We start from the raw sequence: 23,740 nt of genomic DNA, 5'->3' as shown, positions 1-23,740 counted from the left end.
ATCTGGCCCGCGGGCCACAGTTTGAGAGACCCTTGTAGATGCACACCAGTCGTCTGCGGTGGGTTTGAGGGTATTCCGGAGTGGGGGGGGGGGCAGCTCCTGGTTGCTAGACACGTCCGTCGCCTCTTCCTGCACCTCCCTCGGTGCCCAGTGAGGCTGGTCCATTGGCCCTCCCTCTCCAGGCAGGGCAGAAAGGTCAAGAATGGGGCCCAGAGCTCTCCCTCTTCAGCCCCTCCTCCCCCAGCTCCGCCCCCTCCAGCTCCTCCTCCTCCCGGTCCCGCCGCGGCGCTTTCCCGCTCCTCCGCCCCCTCCAGCTCCACCCATCCCCGCCCCCTCGAGCCCCGCCCCGACTCCGCCCCCTCAGCTCCCTTCCACTCCGCTCCTCCTTTGGTCGACAGCCGCGCTTTCCCGCTCGCGTCGCAGCCTCCGGTGCCACCGCCGCCTCCGCCATGCCCAACATCGTGCTCTTCAGCGGCAGCTCGCACCAGGACCTGTCCCAGCGCGTGGCCGACCGGCTGGGCCTGGAGCTGGGCAAGGTGGTCACTAAGAAGTTCAGCAACCAGGAGACCAGGTGGGGGCCGCGCCGGCGGCCGGGCCGGGCCGGGCCGGGAAGGGCGCTGGGCGCGCGGCTGGGGGCCGGGCGGGGACCGTCGCCCGCCCGGGACCACTCCGCGGCCGCCCGCTCCCCCTTCCGGGGCGGGACGGCCACGACGCGGCCTCCGCGCCACCGCTGCGGCGCCCGGGAGACGCGGAGGAGGGCGGCCCCTGGCCCGGAAGGGCGACCTCGGGGCGGTCACAGCGTCGAGGAGAGGTGGGCGCAGGCCGGCGGGAACCGCCTCGGTGCCGGGCACGCGGCGAGGGACGCCCCTGGCTGTGCTCGTCCGGTTTCCCCGTCCCCTCCAGGCTGGTCCCAAACCCCGGGCGTGCGAGGGACGTCTCCGCCCACGTCCCCAGCCCCGGCAGCGCACTGCATTCACCTGGGGTCGTTTAGAAAGCTGCTTCCCCTCCCTGCCCCGGAGCTTCGGATCCCGCGGGCAGGGCGGGGTGGGGGGGGGTGGAAATCTGCGTTTTCAAAGCTGGCAGATGACTCCCCAGCAGCCTGGGCGCGGACCTCTGGGTTGAGCAGAAGGGGGTGTTTGTGCGGAGGGTTTAAAGAGCGCGAGAGCACCAGAGCGCACGTGCTGGTTCCCGTGGGCTTCCTCTCATTTTTCTGCCTCAAGGCCCGGGCTCGGCGTAACTGCCGCCCGTGTCTCAGGTCCGGGAGCCGTGGTCATCTCGGTTCCGTTAGGTCAAGCCGGCGCCCCCTCCCCCCGACACGAGACAGGACTCCGTTTTCCACCTGCCCGAGTCCGCAAAGCTCTTTGACCAGTTTCAAGTGGGTCTCCTTTTTAGCTCTCTCCCGTAAGTGTCCAGCACTCTACGCAGTTACTGATCATTTCTGTATCTGGCACAAGTCCAAAGCAACCAACACTTTCAACAAGTGGTGCTAGAAGAAACGGTGTGAGCTGCCAAAACGGCAACAAAAACCAGATAGACTTCCCACCGTTTCAAAACTGAACTTGAAATGGATCGTAGACTTAAATGTAAAGCCTAGAACCAAACCTTTGTAGAAGAAAACCTCGATGACTTTTGGATTAGTCAAAAAAATTTCTTAGATACTGAGGAGTTAGATTCATACATATGGGGACGATTGTTGAGTCAGCTTTATAGGATCTGTGAAGCCCTTCTTCCAGGGGGGGAAATCAGCATGCATACGTACCCCTGTTGCTAATGTAAGTGAAGAAACGTTTGTGAAGGAGTAATAGGTGCAATACCTGCCAGGAGTCCTTGAGCCAGACGTTTCCGCTTTGCAGGGTTTAATACAGAAGTCTGGAGGCATGGTGGAGGGCTCTGGAAAAGGATAGTGTAGCTAGGTTCGAATGCTGTAATATCTTGCCAGTCCTAGTCAAGTTTGAGTAGCTGTTAAGAAGAGTGGGATAATGGTTTCTGTTCAGGAAGTGGCGTCGTGTAAATAGAGGAGAAATTCTGGGTGAAGTGGATTTGAAAGCAAATACGTTGCCCTTCCATGTTCTCCCCGTGCAGCGCCATCCTTTACTGCTGGAGCATAGTTAATCTAGCTCAGAAGTCCTTTGCGAAGTCATTGGATTTCTGCTCAAATGAAGTCTGGGAATTGCTTGCATAGTTACATTGTGTTTTTTTATTTTGTTTTTGTTTTTGTTTTTAATTTTTTTTTAACAATTCACTCTTCAAAGATATTATGTATTTCGAGGGAGCTTAGAGCGTGCTCGAGAGCTCACGTGATCGGGGGGAGGGGCAGAGGGAGAAAGAATCTCAAGCCGACTCGGAGCTGAGAGCTGAGCCCAGAGCCCAATGCGGGGCTCAGTCCCAGGACCCTGAGATCATGACCTGAGCCGAAATTAAGGGTCGGATGCTTAACTGACTGAGCCACCTGGGCACCCCTGTTTTTGTTTTTTAAGTAATCTCTGCACCCTCGGAAGGGCTTGAACTCAACGATCAAGACTCACATGCCCCCCGACTGAGCCAGCCAGGCGCCCCAACATTATATGTTTTTATTACTTAGAATAAAGCAGGTTAGCTTCCTGACTTTTATTTCCCATGAACTGTCTAGGTCCAGAGGGTGATTTTTACAAGCCATCCTCTCTGTACTATGTATTGTACTTACGATCTGATTTGTACTGTGTGGTCCTAGAGATGAGAAACGGGGTAAAAGGAAGAGAAAATTGATTTAGTTCATGTAAGAGGCCCCTTCCTGAACCTCTCCCCTGAGCCAGAACCAGAACCAGAAATCTGCTTTGATGTCTCCTGGTCATCACTCCTTCCATTACCTTTTTTTTTTTTTTAATGTTTGGATTTTTCAGTAATCTCTATACCCAATGTGGGGCTCAAACTAAGAACCCCGAGATCAAGAGTAGCATGCTTCTCCAACTGAGCCGGCCAGGCGCCCCTCCCCCCTCGTTACCCATTTTTTTTTTTTAAGATTTTATTTATTTGAGGGGCGCCTGGGTGGCTCAGTTGGTTAAGCGACTGCCTTCGGCTCAGGTCATGATCCCGGAGTCCCGGGATCGAGTCCCGCATCGTGCTTCCTGCTCGGCGGGGAGTCTGCTTCTCCCTCTGACCCTCTTCCCTCTCGTGCTCTCTCTCATTCTCTCTCTCTCTCAAATAAATAAAATCTTAAAAAAAAATAAAATAAAATAAGATTTTATTTATTTGAGAGAGCACAAGCACAAGCAGGGGAAGTGGGAGAGGGAGAAGCAGACTCCCCACTGAGCAGGGAGCCCGATGCGGGGCTTGATCCCAGGACCCCAAAATCATGACCTGAGCCAAAGGTAGACACTTAACTGACTGAGCCACCCAGGTGTCCCTCATTCCCCACTTATTTTATTTTATTTTATTTTATTTTTTTAAAGATTTTATTTATTTGAGAGAGAGAGAGAGAGAGAGCACATGAGAGGGGGGAGGGTCAGAGGGAGAAGCAGACTCCTTGCTGAGCAGGGAGCCCGATGCGGGACTCGATCCAGGGACTCCGGGATCATGACCTGAGCCGAAGGCAGTCACTTAACCAACTGAGCCACCCAGGCGTCCCCTCATTCCCCACTTTTATTTATTTATTTATTTTTAAAGATTTTATTTATTTCAGAGAGAGAGAATGAGAGATAGAAAGCATGAGAGGGAAGAGGGTCAGAGGGAGAAGCAGACTCCCTGCTGAGCAGGAAGCCCGATGCGGGACTCGATCCCGGGACTCCAGGATCATGACCTGAGCCGAAGGTAGTCGCCCAACCAACTGAGCCACCCAGGCGCCCTCATTCCCCACTTTTAAAACACCACTCAATCAGACACAGGGCCTCCTGATTTTCCCTTCCATCTCTGAATCATTTTACTGATTTATTTTGTTGGTTTTTAAGGATTTTATTTATTCATTTGAGAGAGAGAGGGAGCATGAGTGAGCACGAGTGGGGGGAGGGGGAGAGGGACAAGCAGACTCACCTCTCAGTGTGGAGCCTGACACAGGACTCCATCCCAGGACCCTGAGATCATAAGCTGAGCCACTCAGGCGCCCCTGTGAATCATTTTAGATACGCACAGGGATGTCTGCACCAGCTTCACTATAGACCACTGAAGTCCCACCATGAAGGTGTCTGAAAGTCTGTTGTAACATTTTATTCTGGTCAGTTAACCTGCCCACAGAGTGGTTAGGTGTACTGAAAGACCCAAAGTTTTGGTTTTCTGTTGTGTAACAAATCACCCCAGAATTTAACAGCTTAAAACAGCAATTGTTTGACTCACAAACCTACGGTTTGGCAGTGCCCTGTGTGATGGCATCTGGGACAGTTAACTGGGGCTGGAGGGTCTGCTTCTTAGATGGCTTGCTCACGTGGCTGGTAAGTCGGTGCTAGCTTTTGCCTGGCAGCATGGTCAGGAACCTCAGTACCTCTCCATGGGGCTGCTTGAGCTTCCTTATAGCATGGAAGACAGGAAGTGGAAGTTGCCAGTCTGGTGAGGTCTGGACCCTGAAGAAGTTGGTGCATTGTCACTTCCATTGTCAAGCAGAACCCTCCCAAATCCAAGGGAAGGGGAGCGTAGACTCCACTTTTTTTTTTTTAATTTATTTATTTTAGAAAGCTTGCTTCCCAGCAAGCAAGGGAAGGGCAGAGGCAGAAGGAGAGAGAGAAAATCTAAAGCAGACTCCTTACTGGGTGTGGAGCCCGACAATGGGGCTCGATCTCATGACCCTGAGATCATGATCTGAGCCGGAACCAAGAGTCGGATGCTTAACCTGCTTAACCAGACGAGTCACCTGGGTGCCCCTAGACTCCACTACTGCTACTACTTTTTTTTTTTTTTTTTTTTTTTTTTTGATTTTATGTATTTACTTGAAGAGAGAGAGAGAGTGCGAGAAGCGGGCAGGAGCAGAGGGAGAGGCAGGCTCCGCGCTGAGCGGGGAGCCTGATGTGGGACTCCATCCCAGGACCCTGGGATCGTGACCTGAGCTAAAGGCAGATGCTTAACCAGCTGAGCCACCCAGGTGCCCCTAGACTCCAGTTCTTGATGGGAAAAGTTTTAAAGTGTCTGCAGCCATCTTTTAATTACCACAGCCGTTCATTGTTGGGTCACACAAACTCATCTGCCTTATTTTGGGATCTGTGGAGATTCTCCATCTGAACAGCAAAAGGATGCTGCCTTCTGGCCACAATTTTTAAGAGACCCTACAAGAAAGATCAGTCGTGATCATCTTTATGAGTAGAAGCAGGAATAGCTTTGGGGAGGAAAGTTGCCATGGTGATAGGACTTTTCCATCCTCTGCTGGACTGCTAATCATAGGGAGACTGAAGTTCCTGAAGAAAAATAGGCCAAAGAAGCAGGTCTTGGGGGATAAACAGTCATAACACCAGAGGCTGGCAAATTTCTCTGTAACAGGCCAGATAGTGAATAGTGCCGGCTTGGCAGGCCCCTGTCCTCCATGGTACTGCTGCATCTCAGCTGGGTCTGTTAGAAGTCTGTGGAGGGTTAGTGCATTCCTTTCTGGAGGCCCTAGGGGAGAAGCCATTCCCTGGCTTTTCTTGGCTTGGAGAAGCTGCCTGCAGTCCGTGGTCTCTTCTTCCAGCTTCAAAGCCAACAAGGTAGCACCTCCCCGACCCTGCTTCAGACCTCATATCTCTTTCTCTGCCCTTTTCTGTCTTCCTCGCCCATTTTAAGGACCCTTGTGATTGCATCGGGCCAACTTGACTAATCCAGGGAAGTCTCCCCATTTTAAGGTCAGCTGATCAATAACCTTAATTCTGTCTGCCCACTTGTTTTCCCCTTTGTCATGTAACTAACATACTCAGACGTTCTGGGGCTTAGGACATAGACCTCTTTGTGGGGACCGTTCTCAGCTTGTTGGTTGCAGATTGCTGTATAATACTGAGATTTCCAGGTTGACTTTATTCCACAGTTGTTCCCAAGGGAATTACGTTTAGCTCCTTAGAACTCAAAATAGGAGGGAACATATAGAATTCTGTCTGTCTCATCCTGAGGGTGGCATCGTACTCCTTCCATTCATAACAGAGAACATAGAAAAATATGACCCACCGTTACCAAAACTCATTTTCAGATCAGTTCGCCTTGAAAAACTTCATTTTTGTGTTCTAATTCTAGTTGAAGTTGGTTAGAAGCTTCTGGTAATTCGGCATACTACTGCATAGTATCCAAAATGTCGACTCATTTTAAAGTTGTTCTAGAAATAATTGGCTCTGTTGATAAAACAGTATCATTGGGTATAATTGGCTTCTGATAGTAGAAGAGATAAGGGTAATTATTTATGTGCCTATCTTGTAATTTTAAAATAAGATTCATTATATTTCTTTTTAGGGTGAGCCCATTTATAGTCTGTCTTACTGTAATGTGACATATGCTTTCCTAACAATCCTCATGCTTTGCAAAATCATACAATAAAAAGCATAGGGTGTATGGGAAAACTGGGGTTGGGGGCACAGCACTCAGACTTCTTCAGTAACTTATTTTAAAAAGATGGGAATATAGTAGAAATGGTAAAACACTACACGTATTATTACAGGTTTAAAAAAATAGTGGGGCGCCTGGGTGCCTCAGTCCGTTAAGCATCTGCCTTTGGCTTAGGTCATGATCCCAGGGTCCTGGGATCGAGCCTCACATCGGGCTCCTGTGCTCAGCAGAGAGTCTGCTTCTCCCTCTCCCTCTCCCTCTGTCCCTCCCCCCTGCTCGTTTTCTCTCTCTCTCAAATAAATAAATCCTTAAAAAATATAACATAAACACTGTAGTAAGTATGGCACTTTTTTTTTTTTTTAAGATTTTATTTACTTGACAGAGAGAGAGACAGCGAGAGAGGGAACACAAGCAGGGGGAGTGGGAGAGGGAGAAGCAGGCTTCCCTGCCGAGCAGGGAGCCCGATGCGGGGCTCGATCCCAGGATCCTGAGATCATGACCTGAGCCGAAGGCAGTCGCTTAATCAACTGAGCCACCCAGGCGCCCCAGTATGGCACTTTCCATTGAAAAAGACCTACAGCTTCCTTGTGGGAAGTGGGTCTTGGAAGGACTGTAGCTTTTGGGTTCTTGTGAGGCGATGGAGGGAGGGTGATCTGAAGTTGTGTGGAAAACGGTGATACCAGATGTGGATGGGTGTGGCTGTGGTGCTGGTGGGAAGTGTGTGCCCATGTGCCAAGTATTTCTACGTGGCTCCATTCAGCTGGGTGCAGTGCAGTTTTCTGCATTCTTATCTCAGGATGAAAGGTGGTATGGAAGCAAATGCAGAATTCATACTACGCTCCAGTTGTTCCTAATATATCAGTCGGAACAACGTTGTAGCAGAGCTGAAGGTCTCCTTGGTTCTTGGTCATACTCTGGGAAGGACCTGCCCCAGCACACAGCATTATTTTGCTTATCTTCCCCTGGAAGGCACATGGCCAGGGATGGGCTGGCTTGCTCCCATGTTGAACACACGGCATTCTCTGCCCAAAACACAGAAATTTTCCAGCGTGCCATTTTCAAAGACTTTTGAAGCTCCTCTTTCTGTACTCTTTCTTCAGAAGCTACTGGAGGATGCCAACCAGCAAAACAAAGAAGTACAGCAAGAAGGAGAATACAGAAAGTGGGAAATTGAGTGCGGGGGAGGGGCGGTGGGATTCCCCAGGGGGCACCTGTGCAGAGGCAGAAGGAGAACCCAGGTTAGTTAGCCAGCGACACGGGCAGGCCAGTGAGCTGGTGATCACACTTGGTGGCAATGTAGATTGTCAGCCCAGTGTTTAGGCTGGAATTTGTATTCACTGCTTAGAAAACTTAGCAGGTGAAAAGTTAGGATAATATACTCCGGGGAAAACAAATCACCAAAAGTTATGTGTAAGAGGGAAATCTAATCTTGGATTTAAGTTTGCTTTATGGCTCAGCTCTGAATAGCACATACAGTTAAAAGTGGCCGTCCTGTTTGGTTAGAAGATTGATCTATGTTGGGATGGTGGGAGACCAGAAGGCTGCAGGGGATGCGGGAGATGGAGGGCGTGGTGTGGGGGTAGTTATGTCCTAAGTTCATAGCAAGAAGTCAGCACTTGGTGCCTAAAATGAAAACTCAAAAAGAAGCAATAGAAACGTACCAGTTGGAGACTTGAAGATAAATACCTGAGAACCATAGCAAAAGTTGGAATTGGTTGCCTCTGAAATGTTTGTTACAAGGTTTACAGACTGACTAGAATTTTTTAAGCAGTGTGTGTATGTGACTTTAATAAAAGTAAAACTCAGTATGCTGTTTAGCAGAAAGAAGTTAATATAGCGGGACTGAGACATTTCTGAGGAGCATATAAGGTCCCCTCCTATATGAAAAAGTTCAGCTTGCGAGGTAGTCCTCAGCTGGCCTTTGGGAACCTTGTGTTTGAAAGGCTTGCTCTACCTAACCGTATGGTGTGGTTAAGGGGGAACCCCTGGAGGTCTGGGATTTTGGTCCGTGCCAGGCAGATGGAGCCCAGGTGACCAGCCCGCCAGTAAGAGCCTGGGCACCAATGAGCTTCCCTTGTGGACAGCACTTAGGACATACTGTCACAGCACGTGGCTGGGGAATGAAGCCCAACCCGTGCCACTCGACCGCAGGGTGACTCTTAGAAGCTTGCACCTGGTCGCCCAAAGAGGTTGCTCCTCGCACCTTTTCCCTTCGCCCGTTTTGCTCGTGGGAAGTCATAGCCCCAAGCACCGCTGTATGGTGAATCCTCACCACCCCCACCCCCCCCCCGTGGGGCTCCAGGGGGCCTCCAGGACGCAGACGTACCGTCAGCGGATGGCCCTTTTCTTTTCGTAGTGTTGAGATCGGTGAAAGCGTGAGGGGCGAAGATGTCTACATCATCCAGAGTGGCTGTGGGGAAATCAACGACAACCTGATGGAGCTCCTCATCATGATCAATGCCTGCAAGATCGCATCGTCATCCAGGGTGACCGCCGTGATCCCGTGTTTTCCGTACGCGCGACAGGATAAAAAGGACAAGGTAGGAGACTTGGGTCTTGTTGGCAGAACCTGCTCTGCGGTTTTCTCCCCCCCTCGCGTGATACCCCGGGATAATCTGGAAAATGTTTGCAGCCTATCTTAATGATCGAGGAAAGAAGCCTTGTCATCTTGGCTTTTCAAAGGTTTGCCTTTGAACCCGCCGTCATGTTCATACTTCTAGAAACAGACAAGGCATATGTTTGTAGGCATTAGGATAGCATATAGCCCTGGTGATGAAATTGGGTATCTTTATGGTGACGGATAGAACGGAAGGCACCCACACCCGCCCCTCCCCCCCCCGCACCCCCCAGGGAGTACGTCAGACTGGGGAGGTGGAATCCGATCACTGGACTGGATCGATGCCCGCACTTTGGTTGTGAGTCCGTACTCTGGTTTTGCAAATGTCACCACGAGGGGAAACTGGGTAAAGGGCGCAGCCGGATCTCTGAATTGTTTCTTACAACCGCATATGAATCTGCGGGTCTCTCAAGGTAAACAATTTAATTTAAGAAATACACCATTACCTGTTTTTAACCTTTGCAGAAGAACAAAGTTAATATTGTTGACTTTTGCTTTGAGCCACACTAGCACTCTATGAGGCTGTGTAAGTTTCTAGAAGAAATTGAAATAGTCCTTGCCTTCGAGAAAGCTCAGAGAAGTTGGAATTTGAGGGGAACTTGGGAGGGGATTGTATTCATTCGTTCGCCAGGGCTGCTGTGACAAATCACCACAAACGGGGTGGCTGAAAACAACTGAAACGTGTTCTGTCACAAGTTGGGGGCCAGGCATCAGAAAACAAGGGTCGCGCTCCTTGTGAAGACTCTGGAGGGGAAGCCTTCTGTGCCTCTTCTGGTTTCTGGTGGCTCCTGGCATTCCTTGGCTTCTGGTGGCATCACTCCCACCCCTGCCTCTTTCTTCACATGGCTGCCTTCCCTTTGGCTCTGTGTGTGCTTCCCTCTTTTTAAAGGGGACAGTCATCGGATTAGGACCCATCCTAATCCAGAGTGATCTCATTTTGATCTTTACCCTAGTTCTATCTGCAAACACCTTCTTTTTAAATGAGGTCACATTCCAAGGTTCTGGGTGGATGAGTTTTGGGGGGATATCACTCAAACCACAATAGGCATCAGCTCTTAAGCTGTTACCTGCTTTAGGTCTTATGGATAGACAGATGTTCATCGGGTTCTCCATGAATCCTTCAGCTGACAAGACACATGGCTGTTCTGTGACATGACTAATCATGACAGACGTTCCCCCGATACACCTCTGTTTATCTCCCTAGTTCACTTTCTGAGACAACACACATTTCCAAACAGCACACAAGATTCCCTCCTATATGAAAAAAAATCCCTTTATAAATTTGAATTCCTATACCAAGGCCCCCCCCTAAGTTTTATTAAGCCTCTTCAAGTGTGGTTCCAGACCCCATGCTGAACACAGCTGTCGGTTAATTTCTCACTAGAAATTTGATCTCCAGAACTCCATTCTGCAACTGAGTTATGATTTACCCTGCATAGATTAGAAGGGGTCGGCAAACTTTTCTGTAAAGGGGTGTATGGTCTCTGAGTCTGGTGTATCTCAAAGACACGGACGATACGTAAATGACTGGTGTGGCTGTATGCCCATGAGACTTTTATGTATGGACAGTGAAATGTGAATTTCATATCATTGTCACATGCCGTGGAGTGTTCTTCTTTTGATTGATTTCTTCCCCCAGCTTTCATGGAAAAACCATTATTAGCCCACAAGCAGTACAAAAACAAGTGGCTGGCTGGATTTTGTCCATAGGCCAGTTGGGCCACCCCTTGCGTTAGAGCACCGATTGGGTGTGCGTGCGTGTGAGTGTGTGTGACTCTGTGACTGTGTGTATGTATCACTTGGTGATTTAGCTAAGGGCAGCCCAAACCTTAGGTCACATAGACTGCTGTGAAGCGTATGACCTCCCCCTTGTTATTTATGGAGCATTTTTTATTCTAACTTGATTGGAAAGTTTTCTGTGCGTTTTTAGCTCCAAAATTTCCATTTATTTTTGTCCCGTCAGCACAGTCTGTTGTCCCGTTTGTGTCCTAGGATTGTGGAACATCTTCATTTTTGTCTGTGTCCTAAAGAAGCCAATGATGATTGTGCTCTTTTCTCTTCCGTGTAGCAAGAGGCTCAGCGAATTCTGTATTCTGTCATTTGCCATCAGGTTCTCCTTTCACTTCTCGTAACTTTTGCATTTGGTGCTCAGGTAGGCAGTGGATTATAGCTTCTTGAGTAACTGAATATCCTTTTACTGTTATATGGTCCCTGTCCCAGGCCCAGTGGCCTAGGGAGGGGAGCCCTAACTTCTCCTTAACTGATAACCAGTGGCGAGACTTGTACGGTTTTTGTTTGCAAGTGTCCAGTCTGCAGTTACCTCTGTTTCCAAGGTGGTATTTTCAAACTTTGTTTGCTCGTGTTTATTCCTAAGGAAGTCTTTGTGGTGCAGGGAAACTAGGCCTGCTTGGCCCTGGCCCTTCGTGCGGACCTGCCTCCCGCCAGCAGTGCCCCCTGCCGCTGTACAGAGGGCTTCTCCCGCGGGGGTACCTGCTCTGTGGGGCGGTGGCTTCTCACTGGCCCTGTGTCCTGCTTCCTCTTGTCAGCACACTTGGGCGGGTACTCCGTTCCGGCCGTTTTGAGCACCTGTCTCTCTCTTTCCTTTCGCTCTTTCTGAATCACTTTGTTCTAAGTGTGTTTTCTTGGAAGCAACCTGGTAGCTGTTTTTAGTGTTTAACCCCCATCAGACAGTTCCAGACTTAACTGCTGATGGACGAGATAAGACGTTCATTGTCAACAACACAGAAGCAGGGAGGTGGACAAGGGGTTGAGAGGCCGCAGAGATAGCAGCAGAGGGAGGCCTGAGGGCAGAAATTGTGTGGCTTATTGTCAGAGAAAACTGATGAGCAGAGAAGGAATGGCGGAGGGCTGTGTTCCGTTTCTGTTGCTGCTTTTATAAATGACTAAACCGGGGGGCTTAGAACGACAGAAATGTCTCTCACCGTTCTGGAGGCCAGAGGTCAAAAATCGAGGTGTGGCAGAGCCAGGCGTGTCTGGAGGGTCCAGGGGAGGATCCTTCCTGCCTCTGCAGCTTCTGGAGGCTGCCTCGTCCCTTCGCTTGAGGCCACATCCCTCCAACCTCTGGTGGTGTCTTCGCTTCGCTTCTTACCTCCGTGAAATCTCCCTCTTGAAGTGAGTGTAACCAGGGATTAAGTAAGTGCTTAAGAGAAATGGCCTGAGCCTGTGAGCAAACTGCGTTTATCAGTAACGGGGCTGAGGTGAGACCCAGAAGGAGGGGAAAACCTTCCTTCCCCCTTTGTGCCCTGCTTAGGTAGGCTAAGGGCCATGTAGTGTTCGAATGTGACAGGAAGTCATGGGCCACACTTGCTCTCTGGGCTCAGAAAGAAAAGCCTCCTCAGCCACAGGAGGAACGCTGGGCGGCGCCCCCCCGCGCCTCCCCCATCCCAGGTTTCTCTTGTCCTTTTCGTGCTGCCTATGATGTCTGAGACACAGTGAAATTCAGTGTCGTTGACCTATTCAGAGTTAGCTGCAAAGAAGCCCAGGAAAACCTAGAGCCTTTTAACGGTATTCAAAACCTGCTTCATTATTTTTATTTGACAGAGAGACACAGCGAGAGAAGGGAACACAAGCAGGGGGAGTGGGAGAGGGAGAAGCAGGCTTCCCGCCGAGCAGGGAGCCCGATGCGGGGCTCGATCCCAGGATCCCGGGACCATGACCTGAGCCCGAGGCAGACGCTTAACCGACTGAGCCACCCGGGCGCCCCATTATTTTTAATCTTACTGCTGCTGCTTTTTTTTTTTTTTTTTTTAAAGATTTTATTTATTTATTTGAGAGAGAGAGAAAGGTCAGAGGGAGAAGCAGACTCCCTGCTGAGCAGGGAGCCCGATGTGGGACTCGATCCCGGGACTCCAGGATCATGACCTGAGCCGAAGGCAGTCGCTTAACCAACTGAGCCACCCAGGCGCCCTTACTGCTGCTTCTTAAGCAAGCCCCGTACATCTGTAAAATTTTATTTTTGGCTTCATTGGTATGTGCAAGAAACCAGGGACTGGTTCTGACGGTGAAGGAATGGCTTCATAGGTCATGACACATCAGCACTTGTGGTCTGACCCGGAAGAAAGGAAGATGATGTAGTATGAATCGTAAAACGCATGGTGTAGCGTCGTCTGAGCTCTGGGGTTACAACTTTGGGAACAAGTGGACTCAGGTTTGAATTTCCGCATCGTGATTCACTCAGCTTGTGCTTTGTAACAGTAGCTTAAACTCTGTGTGTGTTTAGTTTTCTCATCTATAAATTTAATGATAGCATTTGCTACTATTTCTAACGTGCTTCGCATATAATAAATACATGGGTATGCGGACCTTTTCCAAAAAGAGCCAGGTGTCAAATTTTTAGACTTGGTGGACCACCAGATCTCTTGCACTAGGTCAGCTCCACCATTTTGGCACAAAAGCAGCCGTATATGATATGCAAGTGAAGGGATGTCTGGCTGTGTTCCAATAAAATTTTATTTGTGGGCGCGGGAATAGGAATTTCTTTTTTCTTTCTTTTTTTAAGATTTTATTATTAGAAAGAGCACAAGCAGTGGGGGGGGGGTGGTGGCAGAGGCAGAGGGAGAAGCAGATTCCCCGCAGAGCAGGGAGCCCGATGCGGGGCTCGATCCCAGGACCCTGGGACCATGACCTGAGCCGAAGGCAGACGCTTAACTGACTGAGTCACCCAGGCGCCCCTGGAATGGCAATTTCGTATGCTTTTCAAATGTCACAAAACGTTCTTTGTTTGCTTTTCAGCCTCTGAAAAATGTAAAAAACCATTCTTAGCTCACAGGTTGTACAAAAACAGCACAGGCTGGATTTGTCTCCTGGGCCGCGGTTGGCTGACGCCTGCAATGGCACGGACTCCTTCCCTGGTACACACAGTGTGACGTGGGCAGAGCTGGAAAGCATTACTTCCGTGGGGGTAGAGGACTTGTAGCTTTTTTTCACAATCATTTTCAAGGTTATGTTCTCTCTTCAGTTACCAAATTGTTTCTTTTTATTTTTTAACTGGAAACATTGAGAACATTTGTCCTGACATTGGTTTCTCCAATATTATAAGTTTGTAAAGCCCATCAAATTTACACTTTTAGCAGGGTGGCATCTGGTACATTAAATAAGGTCTGGACTATCCCGAGAGTCTTTATCATGATTGGCCTGGCTCGCCAAATGTTTGATCTTTCTCCGTGTTTCATCAGGGGAGTTGAACGTTTTACTTTTGGTTACTGTACCTTGATGCTACCTTTGTGGAAATGTCGTAATTATTCTCTTAGTGGCTGTAAAGTCAGTTAACTTGCAAATCACCTTTCCTGCAAGATTCAGTTGGGTCTTGAGCCAAATTCATAGTACAGAATGCAAATTTGTAAACAAGGTCTGGAGAAGAAAATCAGGAAGTGTGAGTTTAGACATTACCTGTGGTTTGGATCTCAGAAGCAGGAAATGCTGGATGCCACGGAGGAATGTTTTTGCCAGTTACAAAATTATAGGAAGAGCCCCACTTTGATGAGTGTTGAGAATCAGATTGTATTACAAAGAAGTCCCAGTGATCAATTTGTTCTTTTAATCATCCCTGAAATCGTGTTAGACTAAATAATTCTCACAGTCACTGAGGCAAATAACTAAGTCTTGAAAACTCGATGTGATTGAGATTCTGTTGTTAAGTATTTACCAAAGAGCTACGGTACGTAGGGTACAGAGCTGTGCGCTGCAGAGGATGTGAAAATCTCCAAAACCAATTCTTTGCCCTTGAGGGATGCCTAGTCCAGTTGTGAGCTATGATATCCATACATATCACATCTTCCAGTGTCAGTCTTTCAGCGGATGGCATAAGGTGGTCCCCATTGGTAGTGGCCAAGTGCTCAGCCAATGCAGTGTTCCCTTTAGAATGGACAGACCATTTCTCTCTGGAGTTCTCAGAGCATCACAGCGTTTGGAGATTTGAACCAGACCTGGAGGGTCAAATGCAGTGGCCCAGCAGAGGCATGGGAGCGAGGCGGACATGTGTGTGTAGACAGCAAGGCTTAAATTGTTCTCTAGAAGAGGGAAAGAGTGGGCCCAGTGCAAATTGCAGGGAGGACCCTTGGAGCCAGGCTGGTCAGGGTCTTTTTTGTTTGTTTGTTTTGTTTTGTTGTTTTTTAAGTTTAGTTAATTTGAGAGAGAGAGAGCAGGCGAGCGAGCATGAGTGGGGTGAAGGATAGAGGGAGAAGCAGACTCCCCGCTGAGCCGGGATCCTAATGCAGGGCTCCATCCCAGGACCCCCGGGATCATGACCTGAGCCGAAGGCAGATGCTTAACCAACTGAGTCCCCCAGGTGCCCCAAGGTCGGGGTCTTTTTATCCCAAAGGCAATGTGGAACAGAACAGGGAGTTAAACAATGAAAACATGAATTATGGTATATAGTTAGTTGAGAAAGTTGAAAAATGTAAAAGAATAGAATATTTTCCCATAATTTCACTTTCTGGAAACATCTACTGTTAACATTTCAGGGTGTTTCTTCTCATTCCTTGTGTGTTAGAAAAAATGTGTGTGTGTGTTACATATGTATTGCTAACCTTAAAAGTAAAACTGCCAGTTATTTTACCAGCAAAAGGTAGGTTTATTCGAGAATTTAAAAAAACCATCGGCGGGGCACCTGGGTGGCTCAGGTCATGATCCTGGAGTCCCGGGATCGAGTCCCACATCGGGCTCCCTGCTCGGCGGGGAGTCTGCTTCTCCCTCTGACCCTCTTCCCTCTCGTGCTCTCTGTCTCCCATTCTCTCTCTCTCTCGAATAAATAAATCTTTAAAAAGAAAAAAAAACATCGGCAACTCTGGAGGACAAAGGAGAGGGACACTTCTGAAGGAGCAACGGGGGAAGTTGGGAGGGCTGTTACGAACTAAAAGGCTATGGGAGGAAACTGGGAGTTTGAAGTATAGTGGCTTTCCATCAGCGGAGCTGTTGCCAAGAATGAGGAGAATATTTCTTCCTCCTGCTGGAGTAGCGAAGCAGTAGAGTAGTATCCACATGCAAGGTCAAGCCCCTCCCCCCCCCTCCGCCCTTCCTGTTGGGTCTGCAATTGACTAGGAGTGGGAGGGCATGAGAGCTCCCCCTCCCAAAACCTCCTGACTCCATTTTAGTGAGGGTTCCATTACTAATGTTCTTATTTCCCCCTTTTGATCAAGATCTTTCCTTGGAAGCGTCACTGATCAGTAATCAGGTTCTCTATATTTAGTGTGTTTTCTCTCTGAGTGCCAGCAAGGACCTTTCCCGGCTGTGGGGTCTCCTGTGGAGGGAAAGTGTGCAGCAGTTGGAGAGCACTTAAGCCACACTGAGTCCAGGGAGCGTTAGAAGAGACAAAGTCTCAGGCATTTCCTATCTGAAGTCTGTCTCTTCTCCAGATTGTGAGCATGGAGAGACAATACCCAGTCCAAACTAACATGACAGAACCAACTGTATGTTGGTTCTAAACCAGAACCCTAGGTCTGAAAATATTCACTGGCTCTTACTTGGATTTGGGGAAGAAAGGTTTCTCCCTGTGAAGGCCATCCCAAGTCACGCTTGCCTCCTGAAATGGCTATGACGTAAAAGGGAAATAGTGCGTGAGTACGGTGTATGGAATACCCGAGCCCATTTGGGAGGCTCCAGTAGGCATACAAACATGAAGCAATAGTTAATGGACCCTTTTTGCAAGAACAGCAAAACTTCAAGGACATTTCAGAACAGTGTGGTTACCTCAAAAGAGCTGTTTAGAACCGTGTGCATTATCAGTAATAGTCTCTAAAGTTGTGAATTCAGAAACTTACGAATTTGGATAAGAATCCAGGGTCAGTTCATAGTTTAGGTAAAAGAAAGACTTGTGAATTCTGAGCCTTGTCACCCTTGGGAAAGGCTCACAGGATCCTAATGAGGCTGTTCGTGTTTCAAAAGGTTTCCCCTTTTTTGCAAGAGATTGGGAAATGCAGATCAAGGGCATTTTCTTGCCACAAAAGAGATAGAAGCAGTGACGGTGAGGATAGTGTCTACAGGCCTGGTCCGGACAGCTCGGGGAAGCGGGCTCTCCAGGTGGTGTCTGTTTCAGTTCCGGACAGTCTTGGCTTTCCCGTCATCAGATGGCCTGCAGGTCCAGTCGGGCTGGTGCTTGCTTTAGATGGGTCACGTGGGTCCAGGAGTCTATTCCCTGCAGTGCGGCAGCACGGGTTGGCGAGCAGTCCCCGATGAGGGCCTTTCCGACGAGGCTGAAGAGTTGTTTTGGAGGTGTCCTTTCCAAGAGACAATTTCTCCAGGTTGTGAAGGGTGATGATATAAGATCGTTGTCTGCTGGGAGTGCACAGTGAAGACGTAACTAGACCCTTACGATATTGAAGATCTCCTTTCATCAGCTGTGGGTCCAAAGACGCAGGGGCCAAACGCACAGTCGTCCTAGGACTCTCTCCAAGGGCGGGAGTGCGTGAGTTCCAAAGGGGGAGAGGATCTGCAGTCTGGAAGGATTCATGGCAATGCCTTTGACCAAGGTATTTGGAGAGTCTATATAACATTTTGCCACTTGAGTCTTTTTTTTTTTTTTTTTAAAGATTTTATTTATTTATTTGAGAGAGAGAAACAGCATGAGAGGGGAAAGGGTCAGAGGGAGAAGCAGGCTCCCCGCTGAGCCGGGAGCCTGATGTGGGACTCGATCCCAGGACTCCGGGATCATGACCTGAGCCGAAGGCAGTCGCTTAACCAACTGAGCCACCCAGGCGCCCACCACTTGAGTCTTAACAGTGTCCTTAGTGCATTCGAGCAGCCCTGAGGATTGAGGACGGTATGGAAAACGTTTATGTAAAGCCAGCCACAGCGCCCAGACTCAAAGAAGCACCTGACTGGTAAAATGGGTGCCCTGGTTACTGTGTAGTTCAGGAGGGGTTCCCCGGGCAGGGCTCCTTTTTAATTTTAGCCACCGAAGAGGCACTGGCCTCGCTGCAAGGGAAGCTTCAGTCCAGTGAGAAAAGAGACAAACCATGACGAAAACACGCTTGTATCCATGAGATGGGGGGGGGGGGGGGAAGCTGCATGAAATCCTCAAATGGTCCATTGGGTGATTGAAGATGTTTTCCAGGATTGTATTTTAGACAAGTGGAACATGCAAAGTAGACATTTTTGCAACCTTTTTAATATTTTCCCGTCAACGTCTGTTCATGAATGCTCTCGTTTTGTCAGTAGACCCATGGTTTATAAAGCGTGTGCAGTTGGAAGTCGTGGGAATTGTGGAATCTCTGGTAGGACCAGATGGTTATTTGGTCGAAACCAGAGCTTGCTTTCTTTATCGAAGCAACAAGTTACTAGATTTCCAGTGTTGTTTCTCCTTTTCTGGGGCCAGGTGTTGGGCATCTCTGGTCAGTTTTTCTAGTTTGTCCTTTGAAAGAACATCCCTTCGGAACACGACAGGGGTCTGGCTGTCAGTCTCCTTGAGAGCAGCATTTTTTTTGGTGGAAATACCAACAAGGTGGTGTCCATTGGCCTGCCGGGAGTTGGGTCTGGAATATCTCGGAACCTTCATAGCCAGAGCTGCCAGCAAAAGTACGGCACCCAATAAATTTTGGACGTAGGAACCTTTTTTAATCTTAGCCCCATTGGATGTTGCTGCCATAGCATTCCAAAATCATGAGCTACCCCAGAGGCATACTGACTATCAGTGTAAATGTATGTGGTTTTGCCCTTGGTGAAAATACAGGCTTGAGTAAGAGTGTATAACCCAGCCTCCTTGCGCTGAGGTAGCTGAAGGTAAAGGTGACAAGCCTCAGTGACTTCAGAGGGAGTTGGAAGAGCATGCCCAGCACGGTGTTTACCATTTTTATTCATTAAGAACCATCAGTAAACCGTGAAAGATCTGCATCGGTCAGAGGAGTTTCCCGTGAATTGTCACGGGCAGTCAAAAGGAGATCTGCAGCATTAGGCAGTTGTGAGGGGTTTCCTCAGTGGAAGGGGGGAGGAGGGCGGCAGGGGGTAGCGCTATCGTGGTGAGAAAGTTACAAGAGGAGGAACAGTTAGCAGGAAGATGTCAGTGGGGTGAGGTGACTGGTTGCATGGAACCACGGGATGCTTCAGAGGGACCCGCGTGGCTATTTCTTCGGTGGCCTAAACTGTGAGGGCAGTGGCAGGAATGGCTCTGAAGCCAGGGGGATATCCCGGAGCCACGGGGTCTGGCTGCTGGCTGCCTTTCCCTCTGGGGTGATGTTTGTGGCTGAGCACTCGAGGGCATTCCCTTACCTCTTGCATACAAAGAGGAAAAAGGCAGGTTGATAATTAGGATGTCTAGGGAGCAGGGGCTTTTGTTAGACTTTGCTTTCAGGTCCCAAAGGCTCTGTCATGCCCCTCTTTCCAAATAATAGGGTTAGGTTTGTCGGGTTTTAGTAAAGGGCGTAGAGGCTGAGCCAAGCCGTGTGAGAGAAGTTTGGAATCCCAGTTTCGACAAGAACCAGCCAGTCCAAGAAAGCCTCATAACTGACTCTTAGTTTTAGGTTCTGGGAAATTCAGGATGCCTCGGAGTCTACCCAGATCCAAATCTAGTCTGTGTTTCTGAGATCACGTACCCTAAAAACCAAACCCGAGTTTAAAGTGCAGTATTTCTTTGAAGACTTTGATGTCCCTTTAAGGCCGCAAGTTTTAACAGGTGGATGCCGTCTTCCTGTGAAGAAGCTTGAAAGGGGGGACAGAAGCAGATTGTCTGTGTATTGTGACAAAGTAGAGCCTGCAGAAAACTCTGTGTCCTCTCAATCAGCTTTTAAGGTTTGTAAAAAGTTAAGAAGGACTCTGTGTAACCCTGGGGCATTACTGTCCAGGTATATTGCCATTCTTCCCAAGTGATAAAGATACTGGCTGTCCTTATCAACTGGAATACTAAAAAATACACCGCATACGTCTGTTACAGTAAAGAATTTGCTTTCGGTGGGAATGGATGTCAGTAAAGCCACGTGGGTTGGGAACGACAGGGTGCCAAGGGATACCAGTGGTATTCATTGCTCGGAGGTGCCGGACACACCTCCATTCTCAGCTGCTGGGTTCTCTCACAGGTAAAATTGGGGTGTTACAGGGATAATGAGGCTCTGAGCCTTGTCATCTCTATATGAACTGTTTTAGTACTCCGAAGTGGGGGCCTGCTTTATAGCCGTGGCATCAGTGAGGACCGACACAGATTTATTCCCAATCTGGGTAGTAGTTTCTGCAAGCTGATTAGAGGGAGAATTGGGAAGAGCCCCTGTAGTTCCTGGTAGCCCCGTTGTAGAGAGTAAGATGGAGCCACTCATGTCAGGCAGGGGCCCGTGTCAAGCAGTGGTACAGGCAGATAAGCATACTGCAGCTCCCAGATACCGCCGAGACCAGCACCAACCGATGACACCCCAGAACTCACAAGCAGAAGCAGAGAAGTCTTGCAGGGGCCCAGGACTGATTCGATCCCTTTAAAAAGGGGAGTATTTTTGCAGCAGACAGATGTCTCAGACATGACCCCTATATGTCTGACCACTTAAAAAAGGCACCTCCTGCCGAAAGCTGTGCCCGATGGATCTCTGAACCCGATGGATCTCTGAACAGCACTGAGATCCTCCACTACTTGAATATCAGAAATGAGTGCCGAGAGCTGACCTGGCCTGGCCTGACATCTTACCTCAACTACGCGCCCGTAGACTGATTATGTGTTTGGTTCCTCCACTTCCTGCCCCCTGTGTTATCTTCTTTGTTGTGTGGTTTGTCTTCTGTCCTGCTCTGTGTGAAAGGTAAGAAGCTAAGTTAACCGCGTGGTGAAATGTCACTGAGCTGGGAACCCTGGACCTGTTCCGTAATTACGTTAATCTTGCTTTGGGACTGAATAGGGCTGACACTGCGGAAGGCAACACCTCGTGTGTGCGCCTTCACAGTGTGCTCATGACACTTGGCATGGCGGGCAGGATGTCATGTCATTGACCCGCCGTGTGGTAGAAAATTTAGAAGAATCAGAAAAGACCCCCAGACGCTTGCTTGACTTGACCATAACAGAACGAAAAATAATAAATTGGGGAATACATTTATGTGAATATAGACTTTTCCAGGCGTCTCACTGACGGTGAGACCCGAAGGTAGCAGCAAGGCAGGTGAAGCCAAGACCGGCGCTGTGCAGGGAGCAGTCGACAGCGGGAGCCCGTCCGGGGCGCACCCCTCTGCAGGCCGGGCACGAGGTGGAACTAGCCAGAGCCGAGACCAAGGGAGATGGCCTCAGAAAGGCACTTGGAGGGGCGCCTGGGTGGCTCAGTCGTTGGGTGTCTGCCTTTGGCTCAGGTCGTGATCCCAGGGTTGTGGAAGCCTGCCTCTCCCTCTCCCACTCCCCCTGCTTGTGTTCCCTCTCTCTCTCTCTGTCTCTCTGTCAAATAAATAAATCTTAAAAAAACAAAAACAAAAACAGGCGCTTGGAGGACTAAGAAGAGTTAAAGCACTTGGAGACATTGCAAAGATACATGCCACTCCTGGCCAAAGTAATCTATAACTTGGCAGAAAGATGTGAACAAAAATTGTGGAAAAATCTGTACAAATCTCCCAAGTGGGAAGTAGACCTCTGCATAGTTAAGAAATTGTATATGGCAGCTGCTAGGTTACAAAAAAGGAAGAAAGATGCGGGCCCTACGGTAAATGCCTAAAAAGGAAGGTGAAAAGAGCCAAGAGGCCTAACACCATACTTTGGGTAAAAGACCCCTACTGCCCCACAGAGCTGGAAGTCAGAAAGCTCACAGCCAGGACCCTGGGAGGTATAATCATGGATCTGAAGGATCCTAAAAATGTAAAACCCTTAGGGTCCCGGGTGCCTGCTGTGGAGGTTCCCATCTTACTGATGAAAACCATCTCACAGACCAGGACCGGCAAAGAGCTAGCTAATAGAGTACTAAGGAAGGACAAATCAATGAATAATTTTAAGTTTAAAGGACAAAGCACCATTGGGGACCCCAGGACACCCATCTTGAGGACCCAGGAGACTATGATAACTCCTAGGGGGTGACTATCAAAGCAGACCTCCTCTGCTTCTGCGTGTTACGGATTCTGGGGTGTCAGCTGATGCTGGTCTTGGCGATACCTTGTAGCTGCAGCGCCCTGAACTGCTTGCGTCACTGCTTGACACAGGCTCCTGCTTGACATGAGGGACTCCATCTTGCTCTCTACACCTGTCATTGGGAATTAGAACATTGGAAAGGTTGGCGAGAGGGCCAAAGGTGCCTGAAGCGCTTCCATTTGTAATAGTCTTCTCCAAATGTCCGGGTTCCTTGAAATAATAGCAGAAAGCACTCTTCCAGTTTTGTTTCGGGGCCTTCATTTGCTGGAGCTGAACATCGAAAATTTTAGCGATCTTTCCTCTAGGTGACTCACCTAGGGTGTGAGCAAGCTGGTTTGCCAGGTTAGTCAGATCTGAAGTGGACTTAATTTCTCATTCCATCCTGGTCCTTTTACCTAAAAGGGAAAGATCCTGGAGCAGTCATTAATAAGCACAAAATTAAATGTTAACCCCGATGGATTCAGCATCTAAAGGAAGACCAGAATTTTCTTTAAAGACAGTTTGGAGTCAATTGTAATAACCGTGAACAGATTCAGCAAGCTTTTGTGTGTAAGCCAGATTTTTGTTCCAGTCAACAGACTTAGGATAAGCCATTATAATTGTTCAGTGGAGATTTCCAGCAAGTTTTCTAGCATCTTGCCAAAAGATAGGGGTCCTGCTCGGGATTTTCCCATTGGGCTAGCTTCATCCAATGTTTGGCCTGGCCCTCACCAACAAGCATGTGCACTAATTGATAAAAATCTGAGAAACCAGGGACGCCTGGGTGGCTCAGTCGTTAAGCGTCTGCCTTCGGCTCAGGTCATGGTCCCAGGGTCCTGGGATCGAGCCCCGCATCGGGCTCCCTGCTCGGCGGGAAGCCCGCTTCTCCCTCTCCCGCTCCCCCTGCTTGTGTTCCCTCTCTCGCCGTGTCTCCTCTCTCTGTCAAATAAATAAATAAAATCTTAAAAAAAAAAAAAATCTGAGAAACCAGGGTGGTAAGTTGGAATAATTATGTTAAATTCTTCAGCAAACCTATGGGGGTCCCAGTCATTTTAGGAAACTCTTTAACGATGGCCGGAAGTTCAGCCTTAGTTCAGGTAACAGAAGAAACCTGGGGGTCTGTTTAGATCCTCAGAAGACTTAACATTAAAGGGGCAGTTTTTAACTGGTTCAGGAGAGGAGAGAGCGGAGGGAGCTTCTGAGGAAAGGGAGGTTGGGCCGAAGGATTAGGAGGAGAGCGCAGGGGCTGAGAGAAAGATGGCGCCGCAGGGGCGGGGCCTGAGCGCGAGGTAGCTGCCTCGGGTCTGGGGGGCAGCGTGGAGAAGAGGCTTCAGAAGCCCCCCCTTTTTTTTAATTGTTGGCCTCACTTAGTTTGTAAAGTGTACCTTGGAAAGAGGCAGTTTTGGATTCCTGATCATGTTTGGAAGCTTCAAAATAGCGCTTAAAATGGAAATCGCATTCAGTTTTAGAACCGTGGTTGTTGTCCAATTCGGCTTTGAGAAAATGAAGTTCGGAGAGATTGAAAGTTCCCCATAATGGCCATTGAAGTTCTAAATTACTTCTGGTTAAGTCAGTCCATTTATTTATAAATGTGCACGTGGAGGGGACCATAGATTCTAAACATAAAGCCGGCTGGAGTCCCATTGCGGGGGCGG

General features: G+C 48.9%; 1 protein-coding gene across 1 annotated transcript in view; it reads left to right on the top strand.

Moving 5' to 3' along the window:
- The first annotated feature begins 367 nt into the window (after nucleotides 1–367).
- PRPS2 (phosphoribosyl pyrophosphate synthetase 2) overlaps nucleotides 368–23,740 on the top strand; it is a 38,096-nt gene continuing 14,723 nt past the window's right edge. The window contains exons 1-2 of the mRNA XM_025857595.2: nucleotides 368–571; nucleotides 8,819–9,002. Of these exons, the coding sequence (XP_025713380.1) occupies nucleotides 450–571; nucleotides 8,819–9,002 (306 nt within the window). The 5' untranslated portion in view covers nucleotides 368–449. The remainder of the gene's footprint in view (nucleotides 572–8,818; nucleotides 9,003–23,740) is intronic.

Source organism: Callorhinus ursinus, unplaced genomic scaffold (genome assembly GCF_003265705.2).
Source record: "Callorhinus ursinus isolate GAN/ISIS: 27379988/994484 unplaced genomic scaffold, GSC_fseal_2.0 scaffold16, whole genome shotgun sequence".
Classification (NCBI taxonomy): Eukaryota; Metazoa; Chordata; class Mammalia; order Carnivora; family Otariidae; genus Callorhinus; species Callorhinus ursinus.
The sequence above is the reverse complement of the archived record's forward strand: the minus strand, read 5'-3'. Positions and strand labels throughout refer to the sequence as shown.